The sequence below is a fragment of the Aulostomus chinensis genome, chromosome 10 (assembly GCF_037954235.1).
Source record: "Aulostomus chinensis isolate RoL2024-O1b breed Wild chromosome 10, RoL_Achi_v1.0, whole genome shotgun sequence".
Taxonomy (NCBI): Eukaryota; Metazoa; Chordata; class Actinopteri; order Syngnathiformes; family Aulostomidae; genus Aulostomus; species Aulostomus chinensis.
In genome coordinates, this window is record NC_141329.1 from 20,443,838 (window position 1) to 20,465,863 (window position 22,026).

The following is a 22,026-nucleotide window of genomic DNA, read 5'->3' on the forward strand; positions in this document are numbered from 1 at the left end:
TTTCCCTCAGGTCGAGGAGAGAGAGTGCAGGCAGAGAGGAGATGCTGAGAACCCCCAGCTCTCCAAGGATGGAGACATTATGTTGGGTGGAATCTTTTCTTTCCACAGCAGCTGGAAAGAACGACAAGATACCTTCATGCAAAAACCACTGCCACTGCAGTGCACCAGGTAAATCATACCTTTGCTATATAATTTCAAATGTTGAAAAGGAAGTGGGAAAATCGGTGTATTCCAGAACACACCTTGCTGTCTGTTATTACCATTAAATGCTGTCATACATTATCGCTCCTGTTGTTTATGATGACATTTTCTGGCATTGATGTCCAGTTTGAATTTCAGAGGGTTCCAGTATGCCCAGGCTCTGCTCTTTGCCATAGATGAGATTAATAACAGCACAGACATACTGCCTGGCATCTCTCTTGGCTACAAGATCTATGATGCTTGTGGCTCCATTGCCAGAGGGGTGAGAGTTGCACTGGCCTTAGCTAATGGTAACGGGGATGAACCTGCACCTCTGGAGGAGTCATGTAACAGACCAGCTCAAGTGCAGGCCATCATGGGAGAGACATCTTCTTCTCCTTGCATGGCTATAGCCACTGTAATTGGACCCTTTTATATCCCACTGGTGAGTGTTGGAAAACACATTTGTCATTTGTGATGCATCTTTGTGTTTCACATCTCAATGCTATCCTTTTGTCTTCCCTCCAGATCAGTCACTTTGCCACCTGTGCTTGTCTCAGTGATAAAGTCAAATATCCATCTTTCCTCAGAACAATACCCAGTGATTACTACCAGAGCAGAGCTCTTGCCCAGCTGGTCAAGCACTTTGGTTGGACTTGGGTGGGAGCACTAAGAACCAACGATGATTATGGCAATAGTGGTATGGCCACTTTCACAGAAACAGCCCAGAAGCTGGGCATCTGTCTAGAATATTCTCTATCCTTCTTTAGGACGGATCCACCAGACAAAATAAAAAAGATAATTGATATAATCAAGACATCCACTTCAAAAGTGATCGTTGCTTTTCTGTCGCACTTTGACTTGGATGTCTTGATACATGAATTTTCTCGTCATAACCTGACTGGGTACCAGTGGGTTGGCTCAGAGAGCTGGATCTTTGATTCACAATCTGCAGCTTTGGATAAACATCACATCCTGGATGGTGCAATTGGCCTGTCCATCCCTAAAGCTCAAGTCAGTGGGATGAAAGAGTTCATACTGGATGTGAAGCCTCTCAATTCATCAGGTAATGAAATATTCACAGAGTTTTGGGAGACATTATTTAACTGTGAGTTCCAGCCAACAGTGTCATCAGCAGGGAGACAGAGGAAATGCACTGGATATGAGGATCTGAGCGGTGTGAAAAACACCTTCACTGATATGTCACTCATGCCTATCTTTAACAACGTCTATAAAGCTGTGTATGCTGCGGCCCATGCACTTCACAGTAGTCTTGGCTGTGATAAAACATGTAATTCCTCTGTGCGGCTAGAACCATTCACAGTGAGTACACACGCGACTGAATATTATCACCTAAGAAATAAATCACTGCTGCTCTTTATGAAGTTTGTCAGACAACAGACTACATGAAAGCATATCTCCTAAGATTTTACAGAACATAAGAAAGATTCGGTTCAATACTAAGGAAGGAGATGAGGTTTACTTCAATGAGAACGGTGACCCAGCAGCAAAGTATGAGATCATAAACTGGCAGCCGACAGGCGAGGGTGTTGTGGAGTTTGTCACCGTTGGTCTTTATGATACATCTTTACCTGCAGACAAACAGCTGAATCTGGAAAATAAGACTTTAATTTGGGCACAGAACTCCATCCAGGTGATAATAATGCTATTCAATACTTTTTCCACTCATTATAGTGACAGTGATAGATGTGTCTTGATAAGACACTGCTTTCTGTTCTTTCAGGTGCCTTTGTCAGTTTGCAGTGAAAAGTGTCCCCCAGGAACACGCAAAGTTCTGCAGAAAGGAAAGCCTGACTGCTGCTATGACTGTGTGAGATGTGCAGAAGGAGAATTTAGCAACATGTCAGGTACTCTAGTAAAACCTAATTTACATGTTATTACAAATCTATCATAAAACCTTAAATGTGTGAAATACATGTAATGCATGACAAATAACACTCGTCTATAAATTTCGTATTAAAAAACAATGGGTGATTGTTGTGGAATTGACGAGATTGTATTTTATAACATTCTGGTGAGTGTATGATCGAAGCTTTTTGGGGGAAGAAAAATAATTTTAAATCACTGGCCTCAATGATTTCAGGCAAAGGTAACAAATCTTTCATACTTCATTTGTGTCATTTTAAATGTCAGTGGCTTTTTCCAATCTTACAAAAAAGGAGAATGAATAATATTTTTTCAAAGATGTAGGCCAATAAAAGGAAAAGATTAATATTAGATTTGTATTAATGTATTATTTAATATGATATGTTTAGATTCAATAAAGCAAAATCATTAAATGTATATAATTTTCATGTTTGGTTGTAAGAAGGGGCGGCACGGTGGTGCAGTGGTCAGCACTGTCGCCTCACAGCACGAAGGTTGCGGGTTCGAGTTCTGGCTCGGGCACGGGATCTTTCTGTATGGAGTCTGCATGTTCTCCTGTTCCTGTGTGGGTTCTCTCTGGTTCTCACAGTCCAAAGACATCAAGAGGGGACGAGGCTGATTGATACTCTAAATTGACCGTAGGTGTGACTGTGAGTGTGAATGGTTGTCTGCCTCTATGTGTTGGTCCTGTGATGGACTGGCGACCTGTCCAGGGTGAACCCTGCCTCTCACCTGAAGGCCACTGGGACAGGCGACACTCACAGTCACACCTACAGTCAATTTAGAGTGTCAATCAGCCTCGTCCCCAAATTGCATGTCTTTGGACGGTGGGAGGAAGCTGGAGTACCAGAGAGAACCCACACAGGTACAGGGAGAACATGCAAACTCCTCACAGAAAGATCCCGCGCCCGAGCCGGGACTCCAACCCAGAACCTGTATTGCTGTGATAACCACTGCACCACTGTGCAGCCCAGGTAATAACATATTTTCATAAATTAAAATTATACAGAGCCCCCTTTGTTACTCATAATAACGAGTAGTCACCTTTTGCCCTGTAATCATGTGAGGTCTGTGTTGATGCTGGAACACTGAATGAGATGAATGACAAATGTTCTGTGTGAATCTAACAACAGCTTCGATCTGAATCTGCAGATTCTGTCTCTTGTGTGCGTTGCCAGCCTGAACTCTGGTCAAGTGAGGGAAGAGATGCCTGTGTGAAGAAGGAGGCAGAGTTTCTATCATATCAGGAGATAATGGGAGCTTTGCTCACTGCAGCTTCCTTATTTGGAACATACATGACTGCTGTTGTAGCCTTTGTTTTCTTCAGATACAGGAAAACTCCAATTGTCAAGGCCAACAACTCTGAGCTGAGCTTCCTGCTGCTCTTCTCCTTGACTCTGTGTTTCCTGTGCTCCCTGACCTTCATAGGCCGACCCTCTGAGTGGTCCTGCATGCTGCGTCACACAGCTTTCGGAATCACCTTTGTCCTCTGCATCTCTTGTGTTCTGGGGAAAACTATCGTGGTGTTAATGGCGTTCAGGTCTACACTCCCTGGCAGTACTGCCATGAAATGGTTTGGACCTGTACAGCAGAGACTCAGCGTCTTGGCTTTCACTCTTGTACAAGTTCTCATATGCATCCTGTGGTTAACAATTTCTCCTCCCTTTCCATTTAAGAATTTTAAGGAATTTAAAGACAAAATTATCTTCGAGTGTGCTCTTGGTTCAGCTGTAGGGTTTTGGGCCGTGCTTGGCTATATTGGACTTCTCGCTCTGTTCTGTTTCATTCTTGCTTTTCTTGCTCGGAAACTGCCAGATAATTTTAATGAAGCTAAATTGATCACTTTTAGTATGCTGATATTCTCTGCAGTCTGGATCACCTTTATCCCAGCGTATGTCAGCTCTCCAGGGAGGTTCAGTGTTGCTGTGGAGATATTTGCTATTCTGGCTTCCAGTTTTGGTTTGCTCGTTTGCATATTTATTCCAAAATGTTACATAATACTAATGAAACCAGAGAAAAATACAAAAAAGAATATGATGGGTAAAGGTGCTCCAAAATAATTGATCATTGAGCAAAGACATTTTAACACTGCTGACATCGTTTTTACTTTGGAAATCAATCGCTTCTTGTTTTTTTGTCACTCAATAAAAATTTGAAAGTGAATTAGAATCAAGATGCCTGCATTTCCTTCTTTTCCATCTTTTGGATGAAGAATAAAGACAGAGCTTGTTTTTTTTTTTTTTTAAGTATACGTTGAGGTGAAGCTGTCAAGTGTCTCGTTTTAAATTATTTTTAATATCCATCAAATCTTTCCAAACTCGTTGCAAGTTCACAAGCTTTTCAGCATATTGGCTAATGTTGACCAAAACTATGTCTTGTAATTCACATTTTAAAAGCATAAGCAGAAGCACCAGCTTCAGCAGACCGTCTACTGTTGTCAGATGCAGTGCAGGTTAGCCTTTCCCAAACTTTTAACGCCTGTTGATCAAATTTAAGCCTATACATAATTAATGTGGCTCAAGAAGGGTCCCGATTTTGGTGATTTTTGTGTTTACAATCTCTCGACATTTAGAAATGAGGACTCAACTTATGTAGTCATGCTGCTCAATTTGAATTAAAGTTTTGACCTGTATACAAATATTGTGTAAAACCCGCAACTAATTAAATTACAAGCGATACTGGCAAGAATACTTTGTTTTGTTTAATAAAGGAAAGCTCATAGCTAATGTAGCACAACTTTTCCTTTCTCGTTTGGCATTGAAAACGCATAGAGTAAAATCAAGATTCCCACTGACAAAAACATCTTTGTTTGGTTTCCTTTGGTCTCCTGAGGCCAGCAACAACTTCCTAGTTGTTGTTGATGGTGTATAAAGCCCCGCCGTGTTCTTGCAGCTGGTTGGACTGGCCTGCAGGGAAGGGCAGAGCTGCGACATGTCAGTGTTGAGCCTGCTTCTCTTTGCTCTGCTCATGGAGAAGGGAGACACCGATGTGTGCCGACTGCGTAGTTTTGTTCCGACACCTGAACTGGCCCAGGATGGTGACCTGGTTATTGGAGGCATTTTTTCATTCCGTACAGGGCAAGATTATACAGTGAATATGTTTCAAACAATTCCAGAAGTGCGAAAGTGTAAAAAGTATGTTTAGCTTCAAATGTTTGGCTGTATTTTGTATGATGTATGCATGTCCATCCAGTGCTTATAATTAATCGTTTGACACACTAGCAAGATAGGTGATTTATATTTTGTATCTTTCACCACCCCAGTTTCAATTTTAGAGAATTCAAATTTGCCCAAGCAGTGATATTTGCTATAAATGAGATCAACGAAAACCCTGAAATGCTATCAACAGTTAAACTCGGCTACAAGCTCTATAATGTCTGCGGAACTATGGACATACTGAGAGCTGCACTGGCCCTGGTGAGTGGACTCAAGACAGAAATCAGCGATGAAAACTGCACTAAAAGTGAAACGGTGCAAGCCATCCTGGGACATTCAGGATCAAGACCAACTATTGCTTTTGCGCCAGTTGTTGGAAGTTTCCAAATACCAGTGGTGAGTCAATGCAAGAAAATGTCCGCTCATTTGAATTTTTTTCTAATATTGCATTGTTGTCTTTGCTATGTCCTGCAAAAACTGCATGAATGTAAAGAGAATATAGGAGAATACGTAAGAGAGTACATATGAAAAACTCTCTTTCTTCAATACAGGTCAGCCATTTTGCCACCTGTGCCTGCCTGAGCAACAGAAAAGAATACCCAACCTTTTTCAGAACGATACCCAGTGACTACTACCAGAGTAGAGCCTTGGCAAAGCTGGTCAAGCACTTTGGTTGGACTTGGGTTGGAGCTATAGCTGTGGAAAATGAATATGGCCTCAATGGTATAACTGCATTTATGCAAGCTGCAAAAGAATATGGGGTGTGCATTGAGTTTTCTGAAGCATTTTCCTCGTCAGGTCCACCTGATCATCTGCAGAGGATAATAGAAACCATTAAAAAGGCCACTTCTAAAGTGATGATAGCCTTTATGTCCCACAGAGAAATTAAACTGCTGGCAAAAGAGTTGTTCAATCAGAACCTAACAGATGTGCAATGGGTTGGCAGCGACGCCTGGATCACTGATCATTCTCTCACTGACAGCGAGGGACACAGCGTCCTCGTCGGCTCGTTAGGTTTCACCGTGAGCAGAGCTGAGATCCCGGGGTTCGGGGAGCATCTGGGGAAGCTCTACCCATCACAGTTCCCTGACAGCCAGTTTGTCAAAGATTTCTGGGAAGACGTGTTCGACTGCTCTCTGAATGAAACTGCAAACGCACAACGAAAACCATGCAGCGGCTTGGAGAGCTTAGAGAATGTTGACTCACAATTCACTGATGTGTCGGAGCTGAGGTTTACTAATAATGTCTATAAGTCAGTGTATGCGGTGGCCCATGCTCTTGATAACCTGCTCAGATGTGAAGAAGGTAAAGGGCCCTTTCCTAATGGCAGCTGCGCTGATAGCAAACACATTCAGCCATGGCAGGTGAGGAGCTAGCAGTTGTCTGTGATGAACTGAGAACTGCGCCGATCTGCTTCTCACGACCTTTTGAATCTTCTCAACAGGTCCTGCAATATCTCAGCGCTGTGAACTTCACCACTCCTGCAGGGGAAAGAATTTATTTTGACAGTAATGGTGACTCACCAGCAAGATATGAACTAGTCAACTTACAAGTGACGAACAAAGGAACAATGGAAGGAGTCACGGTCGGCCTTTATGATGCTTCTTTTCCCAAAAGTCATCAGTTTATCATGAATAACATTCCACTGGTCTGGGGTCATGGGCACTTTGAGGTAAAGTTTAATCTTCACTGATTCTATTCATTTACTAAGACTGAGCTCACTTTCTTCTGGCGTGTGTATTTGTGTGTGTGTGTGTGTGTGGGGAGGGGGGGGGGGGTGTTTGTGTGTGTGTAGAGGGTGCCTGTGTCTATCTGCAGTGAAAGTTGTCTCCCAGGAACTCACAAGGTTCTCCAGAAAGGAAGGCCAGTCTGTTGTTATGACTGCATCAGATGCCCTGCAGGTGAAATCAGTAATGTAACAGGTAAATAAACTTGAATGACACGTCATAAATATACTGAGTATGAACATGGATTTTAAACTCTTCATTGTTTATCATTATGCAGATTCAATACAGTGCATGAAGTGCCCACCTGAATACTGGTCCAACAAGCAGAGAGATGCCTGCATCCATAAAATTGTAGAATTCCTGTCATACAATGAAATTTTTGGAACTATTTTAGCTTTATTTTCTTTGCTGGGAGTTTTTCTGACTTTGATTATAACATTAGTCTTTTACTGCCATAAAGAAACCCCTCTAGTGCGTGCAAACAACTCTGAGCTGAGCTTCCTGCTGCTCTTCTCCTTGACTCTGTGTTTCCTGTGTTCCCTGACCTTCATAGGCCGACCCTCTGAGTGGTCCTGCATGCTGCGTCACACAGCGTTCGGCATCACCTTTGTCCTCTGTATCTCTTGTGTTCTGGGGAAAACTATCGTGGTGTTAATGGCCTTTAGAGCTACACTTCCAGGTAGTAATGTCATGAAGTGGTTCGGGCCTGTGCAGCAGAGACTCAGCGTCTTAGCTTTCACTCTAATTCAGGTCGTAATCTGCATACTTTGGCTGACAATCAGTCCACCCTTCCCCCTCAAAAACATGAACCACTATAAGGAGAGAATCATTCTTGAATGCGCCCTGGGATCACTTGTAGGTTTCTGGGCTGTGCTGGGATACATTGGACTCCTGGCTATATTGTGCTTTATACTTGCTTTTTTGGCCAGAAAGTTACCTGATAACTTCAATGAAGCTAAATTCATCACTTTCAGCATGTTGATATTCTGCGCTGTCTGGATCACATTTATTCCAGCGTACGTCAGCTCTCCTGGGAAGTTCACCGTTGCCGTGGAGATATTTGCTATTCTGGCGTCAAGTTATGGACTCCTTTGTTGCATTTTTCTGCCCAAGTGTTTTATCATTTTGTTTCGGCCTGAGCTGAACACTAAGAAAAACATAATGGGAAAATCATCCAATAATGATGTACAATATTGAACACTGTCCAAAATATTTCTTTTGTTGTACAATGTTGCAGCAGTGTTCCTATCGTAACCCATATGTTATCTCACATCCCACTTTCAGAGAATAAATCTTTATTCGCAATGATCTGATTCTATTGTTTTACATTTTGTCAAAAGTAAGAAATCCAACAGAAACATGACATGTTTCCATTCTCACCATGTCAGGAAGACGGTGCTCTTAAACACATCTCATTCTGTAATAATTTCTTCATAAGTGGTTGAAGCCACAATATCTGTTCTAAATGATTTGCAATTAAATGTTTCAACACAATAAAAACAAACAAGCTTATTTTTAAAATGTAATATCTGGCATGCATTGGAGATGCGGGAGTGCAAAAAAAGGCCTTCATAATGGAATGTGCAGGGTCTTTGCTGACTGTTTTCTCACCTTTATGACAGTACGCGTGTATAATTTCAAAGTGTAACTCCATAAAAATCAGATAACTGGTTATGCTCTGTTAATCCTCACATCATTACTGTATATGACCGCTGATGAGCAGTCTCCATAAACTGTGAAGAGAATACTCTCATAATAATGACAGACAACCGTCCCCATACTTAGAATTCAAATATATGAGGCTTTAGTTGTCTGAGGTACTCAGATTATGGGTCTCTTTTTTCAGCTGAAGTGGAACATTGGAAATCAGAAGGCAAAATTTTGACGTGCAAAAATTGACCAATTTTGCCACTTTATGTAGTTTTTAGTTTCAGTTGAGGTTCCACTCCAACATACATGCAATAGAATGGAGGTTTTTGGAGATCAGTTGCACATTTTCATCTGCTTGTCAATTCAATGCATTGGACTTAGCGCTTGTTTAATGGAATATGTGCAACATGATTCTGAAAATGTAAAAACTGATCACTTGTTGAGATGAAATATGAAGAACCGAAACAATATGGCAACACTATAAGGCCCTGATACCTTTTCAGACCCAGAATTCCCCTTCCGCTTAGAAATAATCATTCAGTTGCAATCACACTAATTCTCTTTGGCTCAAAAATACAATGATGCAATACAACTGATTAAATATAACACGTATCCAAAACAAGACGGAAGAAAAAAACATTCGAAGACCCCATCTGCTGTAAACATGACTTTATTACCCAGCGGTGTGACACCAGTGGGAGATCTGCACGGCCCCAAAACTCAGAGGCAAGAGATTAAACATTGCAACAGATCGTTTCATTCGCTTGCACAACAACACGGACACCAGGTGGCATATTGCCTCGGGGCGAAAATCAGAGCGCATGTTGATTAGTGCTTTTGTCACAACACGTAACTGTAATATTTCAAACCAATTAAGAGCTAGTTTTGATCTCTGTGGCTTCCTTCCTTTGTGCTGACCTTGAGGCTTCCTTTTTTTTGGACCATTGTTTCCTGTTTGGATTTCAAATTAAATGCAAGATGGTCATAATGTAAAGAAGAAAGTATAATGGTGTCAGATCATGTTTGTAAAATACTAAGAATTCGTCTTCAACAGAAGATGGCGATACACATGCTAATCTAGCTTTGTTTGGTTTCTCTCTCTGATACTACACCTGCAAATTTACAACATCATGATTTAATCATCTATAAATCTCATCTTTTTAAATCTCAAAATGTTAATTACCCCCCAAAAAATAGCTCCAACTGCTGAATTATTTGATTTTGTAGGTGAATGCTCAGCCCACAGCATAAAATACTTTGATTATTTTGATTATATTCGATCATAAATGATAAATAAGCCAAATTACCAACTGCACTCTTGATTCTGTCATTCGTGATTTCAAAGTACGATTAAAGTTAATGATGCTGTGCTGATTGCTAGGACATATCAACAGGGGAGGAAAAGAGCCATAATGGGGTTTTTTGTCATATAATTGAATTTTATACAGAATTAAAGAAATCTGCTTGCAGAGCATCATTTTCACAAGGCTATCAGAGAACATTACTTGAAAATATAGATGCACTTGTAATGCACAAACTCGTACTCGGTTTTGATAATTGCTGCTGTGTTTGATGCAACTCTGAGCTTACATGAGCTTTACATGAGCTTTGCTGAGTTCAGCTTCCTGTTCTATGACTTTCACAGTAAAAAAACCTAAGCCCTAAAGTTTCTCGGGCCCCTTTTTCCTCTTGAGCCACGTCTCCTAACTCTCCCTCAAATGGAGCCCTGGTTGTACTTTTCACCTGCACCTTTGTGATCAAAACAAGCATCAACAAGATTTGCAGCCACCCTTCTAATAAGTTACTGAAATATTTGTGCTCTGGCTTTCATTCACATCAGTGTTTTCATTTCCACATTTCATCTGGCCCTCATTCTCTTCATCGAGCGGGTTCTGAATACATCTAGCTCAGTTTAGATCAGCTCTCGGGGAAAGTTGATTGTGGGTGTGGATACATTTGCAATTATGTCTTCCTGTAATTACCTTCTTTAACATATTATTATCAATGAACGCCACAAGCAGGCCAGAAAAATTATAGTCAATTAGATTAATAAGAAAGCGAATAATAGTCGAGTATAATCGCAATCATAGTGAATTGTAATTCATTCATAGCGCATTATGACTACACTCATAAACACATTAAATCTATTATAATGCATTCTATCAACACTTTTGAAAAATTACAGATGTGGCCTCTGCATTATAATTCAATCGATTTAGCATTCAATGTCAAATACTCACGATTAGCTATAAATTAGAGGTAAACTGATGTGTTTATAGGTGCCTGTACACACACTCAACAATCAACAGTAGTAAGGGCTCATAATGAGATATAACAAACTATGTAGTGTGATCAATTTCAATGTTAGGTGTTACTGAAAGTGAGGCACATATTGATACATCTAAAATCATTTCTTAGCATTTCATTCCTGGTGATAAATATAGTGTAGTACTTTTTCATGTGTTCAAAGGAATTTATGCTTTTAACTACATTTCTGAGTGAGTGGTAGAGTTGCTGCTTTCAGGTTGACCAAGTCGTGTAGCGACATCCACAAAAGCAACATTTTTAACTTTTCTGCTTTGATCCGAAGCTGCTAATAATCTGTAAGTGATGTCACTGTCATACAAAGTCCTGTATGTGTAGCTGACAGATACCCTTTCATATGATGCCAATTTAGCAATACTGCAAAGGAATACTGTCACCCAAGCTGGAGTTTACTGCAGGTGGACAGCTCAGGAGGGAGTGTGGTCATCTAGTTCAAACCCCACCTCCTCTAGATACCCTGGCTGGAATGTGACTGTGCTCCATACAAGCAGATTAAATGGTAGCATCCACCATCAGCTTCTCCGATGTAACGACTTCCAGTAATGAAGCTGCAGGTTGCAACTTCAAATTTGTTATCCTGCAATTGTTCAAAATGGAGTTAGGAAGTTGAAAATAATTGTCCAGTCTGTGACCGAACTCCACAGGGACAATGAGGAAAGCAGATGGACAAAAAGTCTAACAGAGTAGATCACATGACACAGAGTTCAAGGTGTAACATGTGGGTGGATGTGCGCGTGATATTAGCCTCTCTGCTAACAGTTCCATAACTTCGGTGCAGTTTGACCTGTGGTTAATAAAAACAACAAAATGAACACTTTCTGATGGTGGCGACGGGGTCCAGGGTTTCTTCCTGCGGCTCTGTCACTAGAAAACTTGCAATTCACTCACAAAACACCCACAATACAGAAAACAGAGATTTGAGACTCAAAGAGGATGGCCGTCGGCGTGATAGAAGGGTGGGTGGGCAACGTGAACATGGAGCAGCTTGGAGAAGCCATTTTTTCCTTTTCTCTCAAGACTGTTTCACACCACTGGTGCAGCTTTTCACTGTTCATTGTTTGTAATAAACAATTTATAGACTTTTGATGGGAAATGAGTGAGGAGATGGTTCGTAAAAGCAATATTGAGTGTTAAACATTGTTCATTTACATGTACGACCCAATAATGTGATTAATTATGTTCTAAAACTTTACATAGCGCTCACAAAGAAAAAAATCTTAAAAAATATTATTAACATTTTCTACAAAATGTTAGGCTGAAGTGTGTTTGTGTTACATTCAGTGTTCATGAACTAATGTACGGAAAAAAAATTATGTAAAATAACACACAGACATACACACACACACACACAAAAAGCACTTACCTTAGAGAATAGCTCACCTACGAAGTTGCCTCCTACTTCTGGGTTGCTGACAGGAAGCTATAAAACTCAACCTTCCAAGAATGCTGACTGTGCCAAAGGCGAAGCTGTGAGATGACAAGAATCGCGTTAGTCTTGTTAATGCTGTTCACTTGGGTATTGACGTCTGGCACGTGGCTAAGCCTGGGCCGCTGTACTGAGTATGGGCACCTCGAGGAGACAAATGGCTTGAGCTCTAATGTGTCATGTAAGAGAGCTCCTGCTAAAACAAGTCTGACCCCGACATGTGAGAGGTGAGTATATTGTTATTGAATCATAAAGTTGTGTCAAATTCTCCTGCTTGTTTCTTGGTTATTAACTTGCTTTTATTTATGTTTTGTACATTCAAGGACTCATTGCATGTCCCACAGTGATTTCCCAGAGTCATCATTCATAATCTTGTGATTTATGATTTTCTCAGCAGAGAATGGTGGGAATTACGGGGGCCTAAACACCTGAAAAGACAATTAGGTGTTCTCCAGAGGAGCTAATGAGTCACTTACACTTGGAATTTTCACTGTCATTAGATGCTCACTATTTTCCTCACAGTTGGTTTATCATGTGTTTTCCACTTGTCGCTTTTTTAGTTCACTTCCCAGGCACATCTTTAATCTAACGATGACACCTTAACCTTTGTTTTTGTGTGATAACTTGTTCTGTGTTGTGATCGTGACATTGATGTGTGTGTGTGTGTGTGTGTGTGTGTTTATTTCTCTCACGGTTTAGATCTTCTGAAGTGAGCTTTATCTTGAACTCGATTTCCATTCAGGAAGCTATGAAAAAGGAGTGTGTTTGCTTTCCTGATGTGACTCTAAATTGCACACTCGGTCATGGAGGTGTGATCCTGATGCAAAAAGACCAAGACATTGTGACCGCAGGGAAGCAGAAGTGTCAAATTCCGCAATTGCAGCTATATTTCCTCTCTGAGGCCAGGTGCCTCATAATAAAGGTGAGCGGCCTTCGTAGTTGTGTTTTCGCCCATTACGGTTTACCACAATGTGATGATCACATGTCTGTGTTTTACTTCATGTAGGTAAATGCTGATAATGGCTGCAAACATCTCAACTGCGGAAATATGTGTCCTTTTCCCCTGAACTCTGTGGCTCACTGCTCCCACATCATAGCTGTTGTTCCAGCAGGCCACTGGAGCGTCGTGGACTCTATCCTTGAGCTCAGAATCCATCAAACCCTTCAGCATCGAAAGCTTCATGTCACGTTATCCGATATCCTTCCTCATGAGAACAGACAAAGCCTGGCGTCCTCAGATGGATCTGACGTCAGGATCTGCTGTCGGCAGGTTTGTGTGAACGTACCGCTTTGAGTGTTCATGTTTTTCATGTTATCTGCAGTGCATGTGTGTGTATGTTGAATAATACGTATCATGTAAGTGCGCATTATTGGATTTTTTGTCAATAACTGATTAAAAATGCTGATTTTTTTGTATTGATTTTGCCACTAGCTGATCAGTACAAAAACACATTTATATGATATTCATACTGTGTACACACTGAAAAACACATGGAAGCATTGTGAACTTTGTAAACAAGTACGATTTTTCTTCATTTCCACAACTTTTTTAAACATCAGTAAGCTATATATTCGTGGTTGTTTCCTTCCTCACATGGTGAGAAGACTTGAGCGGAACCAGACTAATACCAGTATATTTAAAAAGGATCATATTCTGCAGATTCTGATGAAATTAGCATTTCTTGTGGCTGATCTTGTTAACTGATACACATTTATGCATATTTATGCAAATCTTCTTATCCACTACGATCTAAATGCTGACGCTCGAAGAAATGGAGCAGAAAAGTCTGACAGTTGACGAATCAATACAATCTCATTCACGCACGCATCATTGCATTTCTTTTTGTGTCTTGGCAGTTATACATACCATCAAAGGTCTGCGGGACACAGAAAGGAGCATTTCTTACACCAACAGGTATATCAACCACAATATCACTAGGAAACGAGTTTGATCAACAAATATAATATATATGAATTCTCTTTCTTAGAAGGTATCCGATGCACGACTGTAGAGAAAGTGGACAGCTGGCTGCCTGCAGACAACAGCAGATGGGTCGGAAGGTTCTTCCTGGCAACTGTATTGCTAGTCGGAATCCACATTACCAGGATGAAAATATCACCAGCCAGAGTCTGTCTCCCTCATAGCGCTAACTCGACTGTGGTGATGTTCTTTACTTTGACTCTACATTGGTTTTCACCAGCAGTTGGCATCCCTCCGTCAGCGGACTGGTCGTGGATTCCTGCAGCCCTCTGCCTCTCTGGTGCTCTGGGAAAAACCGTTCTTGTGTTAATTGTTTGCAAGGCAGCTCAAACCTTCCTGAGGTTGCTATGTCCCGCACAACAGCGATCCAGAGCTCTGCCCCTCACCGTTTTGGTTCTTTGGTTGACGTTCTGTTCCTGTTTTCGAAATGAAAAAGACTGGTGTGTGTTTGTGGGGGGCAGCGTGGGGTCAACGCTGCAGCCCTGGGCTGTACTGGGACGCTTTGAGCTACTTTTGACTTTTTGTTGTGCGTTTATTTCAATTCCCATGTTGCTGCAGTCAATCTGGATTAAACTAAATGTTTTAACCATTTTCTTACATGTGCAATTGGTAACCAGTCTGCAGAACACAAGGGTACCAACAAAGTATGTCCTCATCATTAAGATAAAGAGGGTCATTTGACACAACACTACAAGACGTCTCACTCTATGAAAGTCTCGTATTCGAGCGGAATATTCAGGAAAGTGTGCACGCACACACATTAACACACAAACACAAAGTCTCATAGATGTCACTCTTCAAGTGTGTAGCTTTAGAGCATTCATTTATTCATTTCGCAGGAGATATGAACTTTTATTAACACTCACTAACAGTAACAGTTGAAAAGGAATGTGATTAAATGTCCACCATGTTCCCTTTGTGACACCTTCTCCAGCTACTGGGCACAACTGAGTGACTGAAAAAGTTCTTTATTTTTCTCGTTTGTTATTTTTATTTTTGTTTTTTTTTACAGAGCTCGGCAACATTAGGTGATATATGTATTTTTTCTTTTCCATTTGTATTTTCATTTTTAAAAAGATACATTACTGCATTTTAGACTTAAAAAGTGCATACTGTTAGTGATTAGATTAGACTGGCATTTTAAATTTGTGTATTTATTTGTATTTGGTATCTAATAAATCAATACCTCTACCAAAGAGGTTATATTTTAAGTGTCTTGGTTTGCTTGAATATTATTAATATTTTGCCAAAACTGAAAGAGTTTTCTTTAAAGTTTGGCGAGGGGACTGAGGGTAGGTCAGGGAAGAACCCTTTACATTTTATTCCAGGTGAGAATAACAGAGAGAGAGAGCAGTTGTTTTTTTTCTCACTAGCTTTGAGAGTTTAAGATATGTCGTTGTTTTGCATTTTTCATGAATTGCTTTGGAAATGTTACACATGTATAGAAAATAGAAACACAATACTTTTGGAAATATGCATGTGATTGATTCAGTTGCAAACAGCATATATTTGAAAAGTGAGCCTCTGGGGTTTGTGTGTCTGTATGAATGATCCTCAGCAGTTGTTTTTTTTTAAAGAAATTATACTTTCAACATTCATATTCCCCTCATATGCAACCCCAAATAGTTTTCCCCTCATTTATCAAAAGCGGATGCATTACCACACAAATATCTGGAGGGTGTGCAGGGCCTTTTGAATTATAGAGATGTGGATTTCTAACCTTCAAATAAAGAGCTTTTCTAAACTGACAGATTTTACTTTTTAAATGACATTAATGAGCTACAAGAAAGAAACTACTGTAGTTTTGGAAGATTCACAAACTGTATGATGTGTATGACAGTCTTACATGACCTTTATTTGGATAAAACCCCAAAAGGCCAATCATTGATTTTGCTAGAGTTGCGCTGGGGGGAAATTGTCGTATCTATTCATTTTTTTCACGATAATTTCGACCTATTTATTTAAGAAATGCAAACACATTCGAACAACTACTTGAATAGCTTAGATAGCGGTAACCAATTAGCAAAGCAGTTGACAAGGAACATACCTTTTACTGCACAAAACTAAGCAGAATGAAAACAGCTACTTTCTTTCAAGGGTATTCTAGCAATAGATGTAGTATAATAGCTACACTTTCTCTCTCTTCGAAAAGCTGTGTTGCCCAGAAGGTGTTTAATATGTCTCTAAGTTTAAATCACATAAAAAATAGGAAAATTCCAGGAATCTTCAGGCAAAAAGTGTTGTTTTTTTTGTAGAGGAGTCCTTGACTTTTCTTTAACATTAACACTCTTAACATTTAATTTCTCCAACCTCATTTGATGAATACTTTTTTTATTTGGTTTTTCTCAAAATTGTGATGCAGGACTGAATATGATATGTATTCATAATGACTGATACAAATTAATATAGATAACATTTAATTTAACGTAATAACTCCTCTCATGAGGCACCAATGGAATACTAAACACTTGAAAGAAATATAAAAATCTGAAGAAGTCACGTAGAATAAATAAAACCTCTTTATAATATATCTAAATATCTACATACCTATATCTGTCTCACTCCGTGTATATATACAGTATATATGTGTGTGTGTGTGTGTATAAACACACACGCACACGTCCCTTTAGAGACAGGTACCGAAATGTTTTAAGAGATACAACTGACAATTTCAGCTTGCCTCTTTAAAAACATTTCCATTGTCAAAACTTTCTGAAGATGCATTTGTATTATCATGTAAATCAGTGCAACCTTCACAAGTGCAGTGAGGCGTGGAACAAAAACATATATTCTTTTGAGAATATGCTATGTGCCCACATTGGTTGGTGGTGAAATAGAGAAACTATAAAGTTCAGCCGGCGGGTCAGAATTGCATCAGGGAAGGGGGAGAGTGATGGGTTGGATCACTTTTATCTTATTTGTGCTGCTGGCAAGGACGAGGACAGAAAACCTAACATGCAGAGTGATTGGCCAGACGGGGTCCATGGAGTTCTCTAAGGAGGGGGATCTTATCATCGGAGGAGTTTTCTCTATGACTAGTACACGTAAACTGGTTGATAATGACTACCAAGCATTGCCATATACATACTGTGTAAAGTAAGTACATTAATTCTCTGCTTTATTTGATTTTTAAATACTTTTATTGTCATAAATGTATATTGTTTGCAGGTGGAATGACAGGGAGTTGAAGTTTGCCCGTACGGTGATTTTCACCGTGGAGGAGATCAACAGAGATGCGAAGCTTCTTCCAGGAGTGACTCTGGGCTACAGGCTCTTTAATGGCTGTGGGAGTGAAAACCTAATAAGAGCAGCAGTCGAAGCTATAAGTCAAGAGGATTCAAAGGGCTGCACGAGACAGATTCAAGCTGTCTTAGGCCATTCATCCTCTGGAGTCAGTCAGGATATAAACACCATTTTAAGTCCGCTATCTATTCCACATGTGAGAAGAAAAAAAAAAAAAAAACATGATGAAATTGTAACAAATGACAAATTAGCAAAATATGTAACGATTTAACATGCTTCTTTTTTTCCTTTACAGGTGAGCTACATGTCCACCTGTGCATGTTTGAGCAATAAGAAACTGTACCCCACCTTCTTTAGAACCGTGCCAAGTGACCAGTTCCAAGTCATCAGCCTGGTTCTGCTGATGAAATACTTCGACTGGCGCTGGGTGGGTGTTATTTATTCTGAAGTCTCGTACTCGGAAGAAGCCACAACTCAATTCTCAAATGAAGCAATGAAAGAGAACATATGTGTTGAATATAAATTACCCTTCTCAAAGACTAATGAAGATAAATTGAATGCCATTGTCGAGGCACTAAGAGAATCCTCATCAAGGGTAGTCCTGTTATTCATGTCCTTGTCTTACACCAAATCCATCCTGTCAAAACTGGAGAAGTATAATATAACGGGGAAGCAGTGGGTTGGCAGCGAGGCTTGGATCACACAGCAAGACCTGGCTTCTGCTCAGAGGAAAAGCATTTTACAGGGAACGATGGGTTTTGCCCTCCCACAGGCGTCTATTCCAGGTCTGGGGGAATTCTTACTCAGCTTGAAGCCGTCCAGCGAGCCACAGAGTTCAATAATTAAAGCTTTTTGGGAGAAGTTCTTTGACTGCAGCTTCTCTCCCTCAAACACCACGACTACGTGCACCGGCACAGAGGATCTGAGGACAGTCTCCAGTGACTACACAGACGTGAAATACTTCAGGGCTGAGAATAATGTGTATAAAGCTGTCTATCTGGTGGCGTATGCTATCCACGCGCTGTTGCAATGTAAAAATGGCTCAAATCCCACCACGGGAAAGCCCTGTGTGAGCAAGAGCCAAGTTCAGCCCCCAATGGTGAGCTGTGCCACAGATGACAGGAATATAATGTTCCAATAATTTGTGTTCATGAAAAAACTACAGACGTACTGAAAGGTGTCTAAATTGTGCAGGTTTTGCTAAAATGTGAATGTTTATCTCTGCAGGTGTTGGAACACATTCGTTATGTAAATTTTACAACGCAGAGCGGAGCCAAGGTGTTCTTTGATGAAAATGGAGACTCAGTTGCTCAGTATGACTTAGTGAACTGGCAGATAAAGGAGGACGGCTCTGTTGAGATTGTCAATATCGGTCGGTATGACACATCTTTTCAAGATGGGAAAAATTTCAAACTAAAAGATGATGCTAAAATAGTTTGGGGAGGAAACAGCAATGAGGTAAATTTGACCCTTCACAACTACATAACAATCTTATTGTATTTTTTGATTGCAGTCAGTGACATACATTTTATCACATTATTTCTTTTTACCAGTAATGTTTTGCCTCATCAGGTGCCGAGGTCTGTCTGCAGAGAACCATGTCCACCAGGGACTCGCAAGGCCATAAACAAACGTAAGCCTGTGTGCTGCTTTGACTGCTTCGAGTGCCCAGAGGGAACAATAAGCAATCAGACAGGTGAGTGAGGTTTTCAACGTTAATTTCATTGCATTAGTGACAAGAAATGTTTATTTGTATTTTATGACTTCACATCTATTACAGATGCTCCAGAATGTTTGATATGTCCACCAGAATTTTGGCCCAATGAGAAGAAGGACCGGTGTCTCCCCAAACCGACCGAGTACCTCTCTCACCAGGAGATCATGGGGGCTCTGTTGACTGCTGTCAGCTGTGTGGGTGTATTTTTATCTCTTCTGACATCACTAATATTTTTGACCCATAAAGAAACTCCTATTGTAAAAGCCAACAACTCTGAGCTGAGCTTCCTGCTTCTCATCTCGTTAAAACTGTGCTTCCTGTGTTCCCTGACCTTCATCGGCCGACCCTCTGAGTGGTCCTGCATGCTGCGCCACACAGCGTTCGGCATCACCTTTGTCCTCTGTATCTCTTGTGTTCTTGGAAAAACTATAGTGGTGTTAATGGCCTTCAGAGCTACACTTCCAGGTAGTAATGTCATGAAATGGTTTGGGCCTGTGCAGCAGAGACTCAGCGTTGTGGGTTTCACTCTCATTCAGGTTCTGTTCTGTATTATTTGGCTAAGGACCACCCCTCCATTCCCAAGGATGAATATGAAATATTATAAAGAAAAAATCATCTTAGAGTGTGCTCTGGGTTCAGCTGTTGGGTTCTGGGGTGTGTTGGGTTATATTGGACTTCTTGCTCTCTTGTGTTTTATACTTGCTTTTCTAGCCAGGAAGCTGCCAGACAGTTTTAACGAAGCCAAGCTGATCACTTTCAGCATGTTAATATTCTGCGCTGTCTGGATCACATTTATCCCAGCGTACGTCAGCTCTCCTGGGAAGTTCACCGTAGCTGTGGAGATATTTGCTATTCTGGCTTCCAGTTTTGGTTTGCTTGTATGTATATTTGTTCCAAAGTGCTATATCATTATTTTCAGGCCAGAGAAAAACTCAAAAAAGCATCTGATGGGGAAAATACCAGCAAGAACTCTTTAAATCTAATCTGAGTGCCCAGAGCATTTCCTTCATAGTCTGAGATAAACTGTAGAGAAGCGTTAGTCATTTTCAAGCTTATAACTTGCTCTGACATTCCAATAAATTGCACTGTATACAACCATATGATTTAGACTTCAACTGTGTTAAACTGATTTTAAATATAGCATTTTCTGCATGGCCTTTGGTTTATACAAAACTGTATTCAACATTAATCTCTCAGTGCCCCCCCCCCCCCGCCTCCCATATTTATGATACTAAACAAAATCCTTTGCATGAGGTGGGAAAAGTAAATAAGACATGCTGTTCTCAATAACTGTCATCAGCGTGTCTGTTGTTAACGCTCAGATGCGTGAACAATGGGATCATTCACTCTTTCATTATTGGGTTGTTTTTTTTTTTACTCTGATGAGACAATATGTTTATGGAATAAATGTATGATTTTTCCATTGTTTTGGTTGATAATAATGCTTTTTGTATGATAGCTTGGTCCATTATTGTTCACTTTTTTAACAGAACATTTTGACAAAAAAAAATCAAAGTCATCATAAAACTAAACTATTACTAAACTACACTGATACAGCACTATCACTAAATAAAACTAATATAAAGCACATAATTCATCCTAAACTACTATTTCCACAAACAGTGATGAGGTGGATTATGAAAAAAAAAATTCACATACATTCTATAAGATTAAAAACGAGGTTATGTCGCACGACTGCAGACTACTACAAGAAAAGGGGCATGTTATGAGGCCAAAATCTATAGGTTTTTCAAGAGCCTGTGCATTACTGATAGTGTGTGTGTGTGTGTGTGTGTTTATATTCTGTTTTTTTCTCTCTTCTCAGTGCAGCCATTTGAACCAGGATTACCAAACATAAAAAAGAATGTTTTGAGCGATGCACAAACCAATCAAGAAATTGTCTCTACACACTCACACACACATACACACACACACACACACACACACACACACCTAGTGTTAGCAAGCATGCTAATTTCATTGGAACATGATAATATACTGTACTCCTTCACAGGATAGTCGTTTCACACAATGTCAATGATTTGACTCTCTTTCAAGTCTAATTAAGTTTCCAAACTGTTTTTCTCTCAAATTCACTGACATATGGACCTTAAGGTCTCCAAATATCTAGTTACAATCATCATGTGTGAGGAGTTAATTGGTTATTACCGCTGTCAGATCCTTCTTTTTTAAATCACTGACAATTTATCTTGGACACGCATGCTTTCTGACCTTAACTTACCGGTAGTTGTTTGTTGTATCCTTTAGTAAGAACACTGAGTATTAATAATGAGCCTGAATGCTTGTTATCTAAGGCAAGGCAAATTTATTTGTATAGCGCATTTCATACACAGGGCTATTCAATGTGCTTTACATGAATAGATTAAAATACAGGAAGGAAAAAGAAAGACATTAGCGTAAAATCAAATGAAATGAGAAAAGAAAAGAGAGAGTCAGTGCAGACTATGAATAGGCACATGAGCAGAGGAAAGTTTTCCACCTGGTTTTGAAGATGTCCACGCTTGGTGAAAGTTGCACCTCCATTGGTAGCTTGTTCCACTGATTTGCAGCATAGTAACTAAATACAGCTTCTCCGTGTTTATTTGTCACTCTGCTAAGCACCAGTTGTCCTGAGTTGACAGATCTAAGATTTCTACAAGGTTTATATGTTCTAAACATGTCACATAGGTAATCGGGAGCTAACCCCTTTGGTGATTTGTATACGAACAGTAATG

The 22,026-nt window shown here is 40.2% G+C and overlaps 3 protein-coding genes across 3 annotated transcripts; all 3 read left to right on the forward strand.

Annotated features, from left to right (window-relative positions):
• Nucleotides 1-121: 121 nt before the first annotated feature.
• Nucleotides 122-4,375, forward strand: LOC147254809 (extracellular calcium-sensing receptor-like). Its single transcript, XM_086215216.1, has 6 exons — nt 122-168; nt 328-625; nt 709-1,503; nt 1,607-1,834; nt 1,925-2,048; nt 3,220-4,375. The coding sequence occupies exons 1-6, from the start codon at nt 137-139 to the stop codon at nt 4,125-4,127; spliced, it is 2,385 nt and encodes a 794-aa protein (XP_086071342.1). The 5' UTR covers nt 122-136; the 3' UTR covers nt 4,128-4,375.
• Nucleotides 4,376-4,998: 623 nt separating this feature from the next.
• LOC147254810 (extracellular calcium-sensing receptor-like) lies at nt 4,999-8,146 on the forward strand. The gene is made up of 6 exons (XM_086215020.1): nt 4,999-5,144; nt 5,330-5,618; nt 5,774-6,586; nt 6,667-6,894; nt 7,018-7,123; nt 7,227-8,146. Exons 1-6 carry the CDS (start codon nt 4,999-5,001, stop codon nt 8,144-8,146), a joined length of 2,502 nt encoding a protein of 833 aa, XP_086071146.1.
• Nucleotides 8,147-17,314: 9,168 nt separating this feature from the next.
• On the forward strand, nt 17,315-20,268 carry LOC147254811 (extracellular calcium-sensing receptor-like). Its single transcript, XM_086215021.1, has 6 exons — nt 17,315-17,427; nt 17,500-17,770; nt 17,870-18,673; nt 18,802-19,032; nt 19,147-19,270; nt 19,355-20,268. Exons 1-6 carry the CDS (start codon nt 17,315-17,317, stop codon nt 20,266-20,268), a joined length of 2,457 nt encoding a protein of 818 aa, XP_086071147.1.
• Nucleotides 20,269-22,026: the final 1,758 nt, after the last annotated feature.